Genomic DNA, 14,526 nt, shown 5'->3' with positions numbered 1-14,526 from the left:
TGTAGTGAACACCAGTTACTGTAAGGTAAGTTATTTTTGTTTCTTTCCTTTTCTGTGTGTGTGACAGTGCCATACTGTGTCTCTGAAGAGCACCACTGCAGTCAGATGACAGCTTGACATTCAAGGATATAAACACGAGGCATTGCAGACGAGTAGAAAACAATCCTATGAAATTACATCCTGCTTCCTAGTGGCAATAACACATCTTGTTTTCAAACTGTTGGTCTGAATTCCTGTTTGAGGAATGTGGCATGCAGCTGGTGCATAATCGTGTGTTCCGCTGCAGCAGTAGGTGCGAGATTGAGGTGTGTGTTTGAGCTGAAGGATGATGGCAAATGCTCTTGGCTTTGGATGAAGATACCGGGAACTCTGCAGTTTTAAGATGGAACAACATTTTCCCCTGTGAATGACCATAATTGTTGATGTTTAATTCTCCTGCCGTGGAGGCTATTTCTCATTTTCTGCCAGTGTCAGTAAGTTGCCCTTGTGTTTATCTTGCAGGTTTCTGAGCATGGAGAGGATGGGACAAAGCAGAGCAGATCGGAGCAGGACTTGTCACTCCCCAAATCCTAGAAATTTTAGTTCATAAGTACACTTGCCAGTGGCTGTGGGCAACCATTTACTTGGTGTAAAGAACTTAATATCAGTATAAACTGGCTCTGGGCAGCGTCGATGATGCTGCACTTTGAGTTGTAGCAGCTGTAATTGTGAATATTACTGAGATAGTGAAACATGGTGTCCAGTTTTCTATTGCATTTTTTTCAAGTGGAAAAGTTAACTAATGGTTGACACACAAGTGGAGAAAATTGTGCATATGCCAATTTTTGTTACCTTTTTACTTTGAACTACACTGCTTATGAGATCTCATTGTTTTGGAAGAATGGCATGAACAGTCTTCGGCAACAGTTGTGATAATTGTAAATGCTCACAATTGTGCACTCTTTTCTGGTTATTCCTCCCTGGGTTTTGAAAGTTGTACACTTAAAACATTCTTAAAGTTGTTGGCTTCTATGTGCAACATACCAAGCCAGCTGACATGGTAGTAACCAAAGATTCCAGTTTTTAAGCATATGAAAGACTCTGCCTGCTTACCTGTGCTAGAAATAACAGCGTCTAAAGTGAAGACTTAAGGAGAAACTTAGCGACTACTAGATAATCTTTAGGACTCTGCATTAACTCTATAATGTTCTTGGTATAAAAGGAAAAACAGCATATTTGTCACAGAAACTTAGTTAACATCTTACAACTGAACCTGTATGTAAGTTGCTTAGATAAATGTAATCACTGTAAACATCTATACGATCTGGGATTTTGTTTTTATTTTGAAGCGGGAGCTTTTTTTGTTTACAAGTTCATTAAAAACTAAAAACTGTTTCTGTAAGGAAATGAGATTTTTTTTTTTAATTTGCTTTGTTAATTCAATTTAAAAAATCTGCATCACCCCTGTTTTTTAAAACCAGGTTTCAGGGCCGTTCGCTAAGCAAAGTCATATTTCTTTCTAAATCATTTTAGATTTAGTGTTGTAACTCTTCCTCACTTTTGTTTTTAAATAAATTTTGTATTTTTTCCCTTGAGGGGCAAGGGGCAGTCTTGCATTTTTATAACCTGTTTGAGACCCAACCTCTATACTAAGATTGGATTTTTTTTTAAACAAAACGGCGTATTTTGCAGACCCAGTATTGGTAGCCTTAGAAGTGTTACCATGCCATGCATTGGCTGGACTGACTTGTGATTGCTAATTTGAGAAAAATATGAATGGAAGTATTTGGACAGTTTTAAACCAAGGCATTTTCTTTCAAGTTCTTGTGAAGTGGGTATGACCAGATTTATACTTGTTCTTGGGGACAGCCTCATACCATGCAGAGTTCACATTGGTTACTGCCCCAGGCTGTCTTCCTTCTCACTCCTATTCTAGCCCAGCTGAAAGAAAGAATACTTTTATTGCTGGTAATTCTTTAACAGTGTAATTTATTCCTTTATAGCATGTCAGAATAAATTAAAAAAATTGTCTGAAAATGCTGCCAGATGCCTATTGTGTAAATGTTTTATATGTTAGCTCTTCTAGACAGTTTCCATGCATGTAGCAGAGTTCCTGGGCACAGTTCATGTTTTTACTGTTGGGAGAGGTCTTTCATTTTGAAAACTGTTATTTCAAGGTCACAAAACTTACACTTTGTGCTTATGTCATTCTAGAGTGGCAGTCTGGATCAAGGCTGTCCTCTTCTGCAGTCACTGTGCACACTCCCTGAATGAGAAGGATCTGCCATGAGAAGATTTAAAAAAAAAAAATCTAGCTGGAGAACCCTTTGTTGTGTGCTAATTAACACTGTGATGATAATCTGGGAGTGTGGTGAGGCAAAAAGTCTGCCAGACCTCAAAGATATCAGTGGATTTGGAAAAGACGTTTGCTGTGTACAGAACATTCTCCTTCTGTTACTTAGAAGGCAGAAGAAGAAACATCGCTCACTCTTCTGACTAGGTATTTTTAAGGCTCAGAGGTCTGCCCCATCCAAATAAGGATGCTTTATAAGCAGTAGCTCACAAAAGATGGTATGTTTCTGAGGGCTGGTATCTAGAATGCTATGTTATGTCCTCCTGTCTAGACAGAGCATCTGGCAACGTGCATTCGCACAAATGGAAGCCTAACTGCATCATTTTTCAGCAGCTGTTTTCAGAGTGGCTTCTTGGGCTCTTCCTAGTATTATTCCTTTTGACTTGATATGTGATACTCTGAAGTTGGAGAAAATTACTGATTTTGGGGAGAAGAGATTGTTTCCTCTGTTCATTAAATTTACCCATCTAAGTAGACTGTCAAAGTCAAACAAATGTTCTTGATGAGCAGTGCAAACAAGAAAAGTGAATCTCAAAATACATTGGTTTGCAGTTCTTAAAACTGCAAGCCTTTTAATACAAAAGAGCATGGATGCCACTTCATCGTTCAAGCATGGTATGTGCATAGAGTTCACACAACGTAAAAGCGTGAGCCGGAACGGTCAGCTGTAGTGCTTTGTTGCACAAAATGTTGCAGCAGCCTACACCAGGCATTCTGAACAATGAACAAGATACCTACCTTTCTTAAAGAGATGCTGTTATAACGGACACTCGCTGTATAACCCATTTGGTTTGTAACAAAAGAGATTTAAAACTGAAAGCATTAAAAACTATGTTGATCTTGACTTCCAGTTGCATCTCTGCAAAGGTTTCACAGTGAGAGATTTCCTCTTATCTGCTGTTATGATGCAAAACCAAAAAACTCTGCAAGCAATCCCAGACCCTTTGCAAATAATTATTGTTATAATAATGGCCACAAAAAGCCCGCATAATTTGCACTGCGGTAGGCTCATGTGTGCAGTATACCGGTTCATTATTTTCAGCCTATTTAAGCCATGCCTTATTACAAGCAATTGAGAGCCCTTTTTTTGTTCTTCTGTAAAAGGCTCTGAAAGGAGGGAAGAATACTCTCTGGGTCTCATTTATTAGTAGCATCTCTTTCATTGAGGAGCATTGTCCTGGCTTGCCTACTGTTCTGTTTAGTGCTGGATATTGGTAATGAGAAATGATTAATTTATACCCTTCTATGGAAGCACCTGCGCTGAAAATGTTTTTCAGTCTCTGAAAGAGCTAGACACTGTCTGTTTAATCTCAAGCTTGTTCAGTGTATGGTATCTTAAGACCTTTCCTAGGAGAGAGGCTGGTTTCTGTTAAATTTCACCTGTACAGTGTTTTTTTCTTTAAAGCCTACCTACTGATCGGTCTGCCCTTGCATTGTTCTGACTGGTCTTTCACTTGGCTGCTTCAGGTGCTTTGTTTGGAACTTCCAGGAATTTGTATGTGGCTTTGTGTGTGGCCCTTTTCCTAGATTGGGGGTTGCAGCAGAGGTGAAATGTCTTAATTCATAGCTGACTGCTTTGAGCAGGAGGCTGGGCTTAGATGACCTCCTGTGGTCCCTTCCAGCCTGAATGTTCCTATGATCCTAAGTTAGTTTTTGCGTGAGGCTTTAATTTCTCTTGACAACGTTCTCCAATTTAGATTTGTTGCTTAGCCAGCTCTACCAGCCCCATCTGCTCCTTACTTAATCACAGTGAAATCATTATGATTTCGTATCAGCCTGGTGGTGTAAAACAAGCTTACGGGTGCTGCAGGCTCCAGACAAAAAGAAAAAGTGGGCTGGGAGAGAGAGCACGGTCTGCTTGGAGCTCTAATGCTTCTGGAAGCTGAGGCAAGGGAAGAAGCAGAGGAAATGCCCACCCTCCTAATTGAGCCTTAGTGGAACAATTGCATTCATGGCGTGTTCTAATGTGGAAATTGCTCTTTAATGTAATCCTTATTATCTAGGGCTAAACAGGAAGCGGAGGAGGGTTGTATGAGCTCTGCGCACACAGGATTGAAATTGACTGTTGTGCTAGGCCTGGAGAATGTTCCTCGTTCTGCGCTGCGTTAGTGAAACATTCCAAAATAGACCCAGCGCTGTTTTGTCTCTAACCATAAAGGAAAGTTGGTGTGTTAAAGGAAGGCTGTATCCAGGGCCCATGTTCTTAAGGGAGCCTGAGTGAGCCGAAATGCTTTTCAAAGCTTGATATTAAAAGCGTGACTAGTTTCAAATTAAGGTGTTAATAACTTGTGACTTTTTGCATCATGTGAAATGTTCTTAAATGTGACAGTCATCTGTGGCTAGTTCTGAGTTCAGGTGGCTAGAAATCTGGAGAAGCTAAGGAATATGCCAGCTGTACCAAGTTAGAATGAATAGATTTTCAAATGTTTTATTTATAAAATAAACAACTATGAAAGTGACAGCATTTTTTTTCCCCAGAGAACAGTTTGGCATTTAGCCATCAGGCTTATTCTGGAATTACCTGACCAAACTCAGCTTGAGCTTTGAACTTTTCCTGTATTTTATCTCCCCTCCCCATAATGTATGGATCCCTTTTGTTCTTTTTGATAATGCTGATTGTTTTGTGGTAAACACAGCTGGTTACACTTCATTTCTTTTGGCTCTTTTCAGAATTAGAGGAATAGCATCAATATGCATAAATAACAGGAAAGGCTTTTCAGAACTGCTGGATGTATTGGGTTATGTTTCAAAGAGCAGTGCTCTTGGCTTGAATTTGCTACTCCCTTTTCTCCCCTCCTCCCCTCTCCCCTTGAAAAGATAGTGAGCTTTAACTACTCTGTGAACTACAGACTTTGAACTTCTTAAATGAAAACTTTAAGGAGATCATCAGTAAGTCTTGAAGGAGTGTACATCCTGTTTTATGATGTAGGCTGACTTTTGCACTTTCCTTGTTGCTGTGAAAGTCCCTGTGTGCAATAATAAATATGAGCCTTAGCCTTTACAGTCCTGTAAGTGCAGCCGTGTGCTTGATGTAACAGAATTTATGTAAGCAGCTCAAGGGGAGCAATGATCTTGCATGACTCAGCTTTGTGGGAATTCGTGGTCGCTCAAGGAACAAAACAATTTTTTCCTTCTTTGACTTTCTCTTCCTTGTTCCTATGAGTCACTTGCATGTAGCTTTGGCACATGCAAAGAGGTGCGTTAGGACTTTTCAAAATGAGACTTGGATCAAACTTGTTTAACTGAGAACCCCCAGAAGGATTTGTGGAGGTCAGTCTTCTCTGCTTAGTTTACTTTGATGTCTAACTGGCTCCCTTTCCCACTGCCGTACAAACTTGCATGGTTTTTTTTTGTGCACTTACTGGTAGCTCTGCTTCTCTGCAGCATGGATCAATAACCTTAAAGATCTTGAGGACCCTCTTTCTATACAGCTACAAGGGTTGATGTTTCATGGATAAGTGCAGAGGGCTGACCCAAGGGCTAGTTTGTGGTTTGCAACTGAGGCCAGGATTCAACTGTAGTTTGGCATTGCCAGCCTGCAGTTGGGCTAAGCTAGCTGGTTTCTGTAGTGATGGGTCCAGAGGACATGTATGAACTTGAGCTGGTGGCAGCTGTAGATAGGGCGTTGTCAAGGCCAAGCAAAGAGGTAGAGGGGGAGGGGAGCTTAGAGCAAAAAACTAAAAACTGCATGCACTGAGTCCTTCAAACTAACTGAAAAATCACCTTGCCAGCAAACAGATTAGCTCTTTTGTGCCAAAAGCATATCAGCACTGCTCTGACTTGTGCTGAGCTCATTCTTTCTCCTTGATGGTTCCCCAGGTAGCAGCAGCAGGTGTTCAGGAAGAATTGTGTGTAACAGGCGTGTCTGTGAATTGGGATTACCTGGTAGGGCAAGCCCTGCTAGCAGCATCAGAAAACCTTGCACAATAGAATATATATATATATATATATATATATATATATATATGTTTTCAGGAGTCAGAGCTGATTCTTGCATTATGAAAGTCAGACTCAGGAAAATCCTGTTGCATGGCACTTTTTGAACAGTAGGTATTGCCAGAAATTCACACTGAGTCACATCCTGGAAGTGTGCTTCATCCCTTCTTGAGACCCCTTCTGAGGAGGAAAGCGGAGGGTAAACCAGCTGTGACCATTCTTCATGTTAAGTGCGCAGGAAATGTTAATTCAGCTTTTAATAGCTGGACTCCTGCTACAACAGCCCTGCTGTTTTGCTTGTTTCTAGGTAATAGTGGAATATCATCAAAAAGCCCTATTTGTGTTACAGCCCAGGGGTAGGAGGGTGCTGCTGTGCTAAAGCTGAGCTGACTTGGTTGCAGTAAGTTCCTGGCAAGCCAGCCTGAAACTGTTAACAAGTCCTATCACTCCAGTAAACGACCTTTTCCCCTCTTACTGACAGCTTTCTCTCTTGCATCTCTTGACCTTCCCTGTACCTCTCTGCGGGGAGCCTCCCCGCTGTGGCGTAGCGCAGGTTGGGCGCTAGCTGGGCGCCAGAGCCGTCCTGTGCCATCTGCGGGCTGGGGCTGGGGGCTGCTTTCGTGCCAGCAGACAGCATGCTTTGTGCAGTCTTGCAGTGTGTTCCCAGAAGGTGAAACACAGACATGGACACTTGATACTGATTGGAAGTGGCTTGTTTTTGCTTGCTGACATGCAGACTGCTTGTGCAATCCAGGCTGTGCTGTGCTCACCCTTTTCGTAGCGAAAGGCTGTAAGAACACATCAGCTGTTGCCTCCTCCCTAATCCTGTGTCTCTGCAAGTCGTCTTCAATGTTGGTTAAGAGTAGCCGTGTAGGGGGATACCCTCAACGGCTGCAGAAGAGACGGCATCTAGGCAAGCACTGGCTCAGTTGTGGCCCTGCAACTCTTTTGGGGTTATCTTTTCCAAGGAAAAGTTGAATATTGGTGATGTGAAACACCTTGGTGTCTGCTGGACTTCTGTTGCAGGGTGTGTTTAAATGTATTTGTTGTATTTTGCTGGGTGGGGGAGAAGGAACAGAAAGTGATTGCTCTAATACTAGCCAGATCTCGTTGCCAAGATCACCCGGGCAGCTGCTGTTTCCTAGAGGACTCTGGCTTCCCCCACCAGGAAGTCACAGGGGGATTAGAGGCTGCTTTCTCCCTGGTTTCCTCCTTTCTGCTGCTCAGGTGCTGTTCAGCTCCAGGGCGCTGGCAGGGGGAAGCCCAGCACCACCTGCTTCCTGGCCTGCTCCCTTCTCCTGCATTTCCTGAAGGGTTCAGCAGCAGGGCAGGCTGTGAAAGCGGAGCCTGGCAATGCTCTCCTCAGCCCGAGTTGCTGGGCAACTGGTAAACACAGCAGAGGGGACGGAGGGGCGCCCGGGCCTGCCTTCACTGCATCTTCCTGGAACTGGGACACAGCTGTTGCCAGACTGATCCATCAGCTCCCATGGCAGGAGCCTCGTGGAGCGGGGGGGAGTTAGGGATCTGCTTTGAAAGGCACAAGGCTTGTCCTAGTGCTTGGGAAATCAAGTAGCCCCGATTCGCGCATGGGAGCAGCCTGCCTCGCCGTGTGCAGGCTGGGACCCAGCAGCGTCGGGGTGCTTGTGGTGGTAGGTGGTTTTGTTTCTCACAACAGCATTAGCCTTTGGCTGCAGGAACTGGGGCTGTTTGTCCCCTGCCAGCTCCTCCCTGGGAGCAGGCTTGGCTGCTTTGCGGTGCTGAGCCCTCGCTGGTTTGCCAGCCTTGGGCAAGGGGGTCCCAGAGCCATGGCATCCTTTGGACGATGCTGCATTTCAAACTTCAAGCTTTGACCTCTCCAGCCTCTAAAAAGAAGTTTAGAGAGTTACTGGAATAAATGGGCACAGGCAAGGCTATTGCGTACTTAGTTCTTCCTAGGCATGACACGATGGTTCCTTTGGAGCGTGCTGGCGAGGCCTGCGAGGTTCTGGAGTACGCGGTGTTGCAGCGGAGCTGTTGTCTCAGACGCTGGCCGGCTGAGCCTTTGGCAGGGGAAGGCAGTGAGGAAACCAGGGCGTACCTATTTGAGGGCTGGCAGGGAGCAGCCCTGCTCCTCTAAATAGCTTGCCAGCTGCTGATGCTTGTTAGTGTGGATGGGCCGTGGTCCTGGGGGGGGATGCGGGGTACTTGCAATCTGTGTTGCAAGGGGTGTTTTGTGGGATAGGAAGAAATCCTAAACCACAGGGAGCGCTTTCCAGGAAAGAAGTGTCTGCCCAAATCCCGTTTCTGGAAGGGCAGGGCAGCCTCCTTGTGGATCGTGGCTGCTTTTATCCTTGCCACAGTAACCGAGAGCTAGTGTTGAAGTTCTGCTCTCAGTTTCTCTGCCAACATCCTTGGAGCTAAAGGCTGAACCGTCTCCACGTCAGCTCTCCTGACAGCTCTCCAGCTGCCCTAGAGCTGACTGTCAGCGTCTTAGGGTGTTGCACTGGTCTGGGAACCTGCACGTCTGCTCTGAAAGTGTTAGCGTAACCCAGAGCGTCCACACCCTGTGCTCCTCTGCCCTGGCGGGGGTCCTTAACCGTGTTGGCGATCAACAGCTGCTAGCACCCAGGCTGCGTGGGGTGGTTGCTGCTAAGAAAGTACCGGATTTGCTGCGGTGGCTCTGTCTGCTCCCAGGCTGCCCCGGGGAGCACGCCTGGAGGATGGCGGAGCCGAGGGCTGCCTCGGCAGGGCCCGCGCGCGCGGCGGCCTCGGCTCCCGCCGTGTGCCTGGCCGTCCCCGGGCCTCTTCTCTGCAGTGCCTCAGCAGCCTCTGTGGAAAAAGCCCCGATTCTCCTAAAACCCACGTGGATGAAATTAAGGCTTCAGCTGCTTGCGTTCAGCTAAGCTCATCTTTGTGTCATGCTGCCAAGGCTGTAGCAGCCTGCATAAATGCGTGTCCCAAGTGGGATGGATGCTAGTGAACAGTGACCTTTTTTTCATAAGAAAAAGACTTTCTAAAGTGTTTTCTGTCCAAGTTTGGAGGGGATTTTGGAAGTGCTGCTGTGCCAGGGTAGCAATGTGCTGAAGGCTGGCTGAAGTGTTTTAACAGCTCTACTGCAAAAGGTTTTAAATGAGATGCAGATGGTCTGGAGGCACAGGCGGTGCATGGCAGATCTGGGTTACAGGGTTGCCTCCTCTCGGTCTGCCAGATCAGCTGTGTCTCTGCCTGCTTTGCTAGCCCGCTGCTCTGATCTGGGGCATAGTCAGATGTCTGTGGTGCTTTACACAGAGTTTAAAAGCAAAGTGTAAAAAGGGACTGTTCTGTCTTTGCTGGGTAGCATAACTCGGCCTGGCTGCCTTCTCACCCCCCACCCCGCTCAGTTCCTGGGCCCTGCAGTCCAGCTCAGGAAATAACACAACTCTTCTTTCAGATGGCTCTGAAGAGAGAATAAGCTGCTCGTTGCTTTAGCTTGCATCAGAATTGTCATGGCAAATCCCTAGCGTTTAGTCTGGCTTTGCCGAATAGCTGCAGTGTGGAGGTGTTGCTGATTGGGAAGCTGAGAGCAGCATGGGAAGTGCTTTGGCTTAAAACTTGTGAACTGCCACCCTTTCTCCTTCCTGCAAAGAGGCCCCCAGGTGCAGTCTCTGTGCTCGTGCTGAGGTTGGTCCGGGGTAACTGGCTTTCCCAAGCTCCAGTGCAGAAGGGAATCTGCCAACTTAGAGGCAGTGCCTCCTCCAGGAGGAGGGAGATGCATCTGACTCAGGTGTCCTGTTAGATAAGCACTTCTAACGCACTTGCTGAGTAGGACCAATGCCTACCTTTTAAAGCTGCTGTTGAGTCAAAACACCACTCCTGCTCTTGGCAGCGTTTCATCAAGTGAGCACGTACTGCAGCTCTTCTGTCCAACAGAATGCCTGCTCCTGGCCTCCAAAGGTGCCCGGTGCTCCTTCGGGAGTGCAAGGTGGCTTTAGGCCTGTTTCCCTCCCCACCGCTTCACTTCACCATCCTGTTGTGCATAGAGAGCAAAGAGAGTTAGAAGTCCTTGACTCAGAGCTGTCTGGCCGGGGGACTCATTTCCCGGGCAGCACAGGGTGACTTGTCTCTCAAGGAGGGAGAATGGTCCCCAGCCCAGCTCCTCCTTCCTGTGGCTGTTCTCTGTGTCCTCTTGCGAGAGCAGAGTTGAGCACCTCCGTGTTGCAGCTGACCAGGCTGCCTCCTCGCCTGTCTATTGTACCTGCCCTGTGGGACCGGGGTTGGCTGAGCCCTAAAGAGGGGTTTCAAGCTCCAGCTGTTGGAGAGGGCCGTTCCCGGGCTGGTAGGCCCTTGGAGGAGGTCAGTGGCCCATGTCGCAGTGCAGTGCTCCCAGCCAGACCTGCTCCCAGTGGGGTTGCCCTTTGTTGCGGTCAGGCCGAGAGGTTTAGTCTGTGCGGGCTGTCACAGGAGGTGGCAGAGGGAAGCTTTGGGCTGGCAATGGTGGAGGTGCCCTTGCTGACATGCCAGGGAGGGAGGCGCAGGGGCCAGTGGAAGCCTTGCTGAGCTGGGGTCAGTGCGTGCTCCTGGGAAGGGTCTTGGCAGCTCCTCCTGCCCGTGACCCATCTCTTCCATAGTGCTGGGATGGTCACTGCTATAAGCCAGTGAACCAGGCCAGGTAACCCATTCTCATCAAAAATAATCCCAGAAAAACTGTTTTGAACTCCCTTTGGCTTCCTCAGTGTGTCTCAGCTTTGCCTCAAGCGGTGTTGGAGCCTTGGGGAGGCTCTGCCTGGGAAGGCAGGGAAATGTCCTCGATGGACGTTTGTACAAGGGTCTTGGGAGGGAAATGCTCCTTAGGCTTTGTTGGTGCATTTAGCCTGCTTTGAAGCCATGATGGGGGAAGGCAGGTTCACCTGAAAAGCCTGTTGTGCTTTCTGAGCATGTAATTCATGTATCCTGCCTGAGACCTGTGGTCCTGGTTTGGAAGATGCTGAGAGGGTAGAAACCAAACCCGCAGGAGGGATGCGTGTGTGAGCATTCAGGAAGGAGTGGCCACAGCAGCGAGGCTTTGACCCTTGTTGCAAAGGTCCCACTCCAAAGAGCTGTTTGAACTTTGAGATGTTTGGGGGCCATCTCTGTAGAACGGATGATGATTTTTAACGTGGCAGCAGAGCTAACGTACTGCAGAAAGACTGTGGCCATTAGCTGCCCTTCAGGCCAGTGCTTGTCCTTGCCTTAATGTGTAGGGGACGAGCCAAAGTTTTTTCAGTGCTGTGTTTTTGCAAGAAGGGAAATATCCAGTAGCATGAGGTTGTCTCCAGACTGGATTTTTCCTGCCCAGCTGTAAACACTTCTAGAGATTTTCTAAAAACACTCAGAACTGGCTTCTCTCCCCCATATGAAACTGAAGCTCCTCTGCTGAGACTTTGAGTGTTTTCCACCATGTCACCCCTAACTGATGATTCCTGACTCCCTTCTTCACTTAGCCCAGATTGCTACTAAGTAGGTCACTCATTAATTGAGGGCAAGCACAAAGTTGCTCTAACTTCTCCTAGTCCCTTTAGCCTGGACAGACCCACTTCAGGAGCTGTGAGGTCTTTTGCAAGGCTGAGTGATGAAACATTTGTTTGGCGGCTGCAGCTCCCGAGGCTTGTGTCTGGCTCCCGGGTTTTGGTTCAGCCAGGAGGGGCAGGTCTGTGCGAACTCTTTCTCAGCAGTGATGCACAAGAGTGACCATTGCTCATCTGCAGGAAGACAGTAAAGGCAGGAGTCTTGTTTGTGGCTATCACAGGAGAGGAGGGGAAGGCATATCCGTCTTTTGGTGGATGGAGTTACGTGCTTAATTGTGGAGGGGGAAGCAAGTACTGTGCATGTTCCTGCTCTTAAAACTGTGTTTAATTCCCTCCTCTTCCATCCCTGCCATCCAGCCAGTCTGCAAGCCCAAGAGGAGTGCACCAGCCCTCTGCTCCTCAGCACCGCCATGCTGCCAGCGAGCAGGGGCACGAGTCCCGTTTTGGTGCTGGTGGGGGCAGCAGCAGGGTGAGTGGGGGAGCGGGGAAGACACGAGCTCTGGCATTTACCTCCCCTTGTTGCCTGCAGTGCAAAGACCCCAAGCAGGTGCCGGCGGCAAGAGGATGGCAGAGCACCCAGGTACTGGCCCTCTCAAACTGTCCCACCGCACCAGAGCCCTGTCCCTGCTCCTCGCTGCAAACGGGAGCCGGGCCCCGGCGTCCCCCCACCGCAGGCGAGGGCCGGGGTGCTGCTGGCTGCCGTCTGCCGCTGCCTCCTGGCAGCTGCCCGCTCCGCGCGCGGGCTGTGGCTCCCTGCCTAATTGCAGAAGTGTTCAGCTTCTCCCTCCTGTCACCATGCAAACGAGGGTGGATGGGGGATGGCAGGAGCCCGGCGGCAGCCAAGCCTTGGCCAAGGAGCTCGCCTGGGCTGTGTGCGTGGACGCGCGGCCCCTCCCTGCGACTGCCGGACCACCTTGCGTGGGGGCCGGGCGAGATTGGTGCAGCCTGCGGCCACGCCGAGCCGTTTCGTGCGGGAAGCGGCCCCGGCTGCCGCAGGGAAGGGGTTAATGCTGCTCCCCAGCCGGGCGCGCTTGGATCATGTCCCAGGAGGAGGCGGCGAGATAAGGCCGGAGCCCGCAGTGCCGAGGCCGGGGTGCGCCTTGGATCAATATTGATTTGCAGCAGCCCCAAGGCGATCTTGGCAAGGGGAGCAGGGCGCAGAGCTCGGGGCTGGTGCGGTGAGCTGGGCCCAGTCTCTGCTCTTGGGACAGGGCTGCCCCCAGGGCCATCGAAGCTGGCTCCCATGCCGAGGGGGGAGGTGGAAGGCACCGGGAGCCTCTCCTGCCTCTCGGCCACCCTCTTCCCCTCCTGGGCGCCTTTTGCTCCGCCAGGTTTGCGGCGGCGCTGGCGCGGGTGCAAGGTGGGGAGCAGGGCAGCGGCGCCGGCCCTGCCCATGCCGCAGGCCCGGAGCCGCTCAGCCGGTTCGCCGGGGCGGGACGGCCCGGGACTTGCTGACAGAGGGGCTTTGGGTGCGCGCCGCCGCCGTGTGCCCCGCGCCCCGGGGCAGGGCTCGGCAGGGCCTTGGCACTGCTTCCCCCCGCCCCGCGTGCTGACTCAGTGGGGCTGGGGCCCGGCCGGGCGGCTGTGGGACCAGCCCTTCCGGCGGGCGCTGCGGGCACGGCGGTGCCCCAGCGTGGCGGGTCCGGCTCTGCCCCGCTCCCTCCCAGACTGAGCGCCGGGGCCTGGCGTCGTCCTTGCAGGATGCTTTTCCCACCGCCCCAGCCCCGGGATAACGCCCGCGGCTCCGCCGGGGCCGGTTTTCTTGCTGCCAAGGTGGAATTTTGTTGGCGTGAACCAGCCTGACCAGTCGGCCGTGCCCGCCCAGGGCGCCCCGGTGCTGTGCCCCGGGCAGCGTGGGCCCAGCTTTTCCTTTCCCGTGCTTGCGTTACGGCTCCTCTCGCTCTGCTCTTCCCCCGCCTCCTGCCCGGCTTCGTTTCAGGCCCGGCGCCGTCCTCGGGCAGGCGCCGGAGAGCTGCCGCGCCGGCGGCGTGGGCCCGCGTGCTTCCGCCGGCTCCGGGCTCGGTGCCCTGGCGGGACCCCCCTGCCGCCCGCCTGGGCACGCGGAGCCCCCCAGGGCTTTGCCTTCCCCTTCCCTCTGCAGGATCAGCCCCACGTTTTGGGGGGTTGCGCACCCCGCACGCGGCTCTGGGGATGCAGGATGAGTGCAGACGAGCCGTCCCCGCGGGCCGGGGAAGATTTCACAGCTGCCGAGTTTCTGCGAAGACAGTAACGTTGCAGGAATCTTGGAGGGGGCAGAGGGAAAAGCAAGCTGCCCAAAAAAGGGAGCGTGGCAGGCGAACGTCCCTCGGCCTCGCCTGCTGCGCGCTGCCAGGGGCATCCCTGGAAACCCTCCTGCTTTCTAGCGAGCTGGAAACTTTGCGTTCGTGTCCTGCGAGGGCTGAGGGAGAAATAAACGCAGCCGCCCGCAAGCCTGGGCAAAGCGGCCTTCCCCGGCGGGCCGAGCTGGCTCGGCCGCGTCCCGCCTCTCCCGCGCCGCGCCGGCGGGCCAGCCCGGCCCGGGCGCTGCAGAGCCCCCGAGAACGGCCTTGGCCACGGGGCAGGGTAGGGTGCTCCCCCGGCAGCTCATCGGAGAGCCAAGCTCCAGAGCATTTTCCCATGGGAAGCAGAGCTTTTCCGAGGCCGGGACAGGGCGGGTGTTGTGGGCACGGCCCAGTTCTTGCGGCAAGGGACAGATTGGTGAGCTCTGCCTCAGTTTCCCTAGCAGGAAAGCGGGTC

At 50.9% G+C, this 14,526-nt stretch overlaps 1 protein-coding gene across 3 annotated transcripts in view; it reads left to right on the top strand.

Moving 5' to 3' along the window:
* CSNK1A1 (casein kinase 1 alpha 1) overlaps window positions 1-2,016 on the top strand; it is a 36,339-nt gene extending 34,323 nt beyond the window's left edge. For all 3 annotated transcript variants that reach the window (XM_062587781.1, XM_062587779.1, XM_062587782.1), the window contains one exon: window positions 502-2,016. In XM_062587781.1, the coding sequence (XP_062443765.1) occupies window positions 502-509 (8 nt within the window). In that variant the 3' untranslated portion in view covers window positions 510-2,016. The remainder of the gene's footprint in view (window positions 1-501) is intronic.
* The last annotated feature ends 12,510 nt before the right edge of the window (window positions 2,017-14,526 follow it).

Source organism: Rhea pennata, chromosome 14 (assembly GCF_028389875.1).
Source record: "Rhea pennata isolate bPtePen1 chromosome 14, bPtePen1.pri, whole genome shotgun sequence".
Taxonomy (NCBI): Eukaryota; Metazoa; Chordata; class Aves; order Rheiformes; family Rheidae; genus Rhea; species Rhea pennata.
The sequence above is the reverse complement of the archived record's forward strand: the minus strand, read 5'-3'. Positions and strand labels throughout refer to the sequence as shown.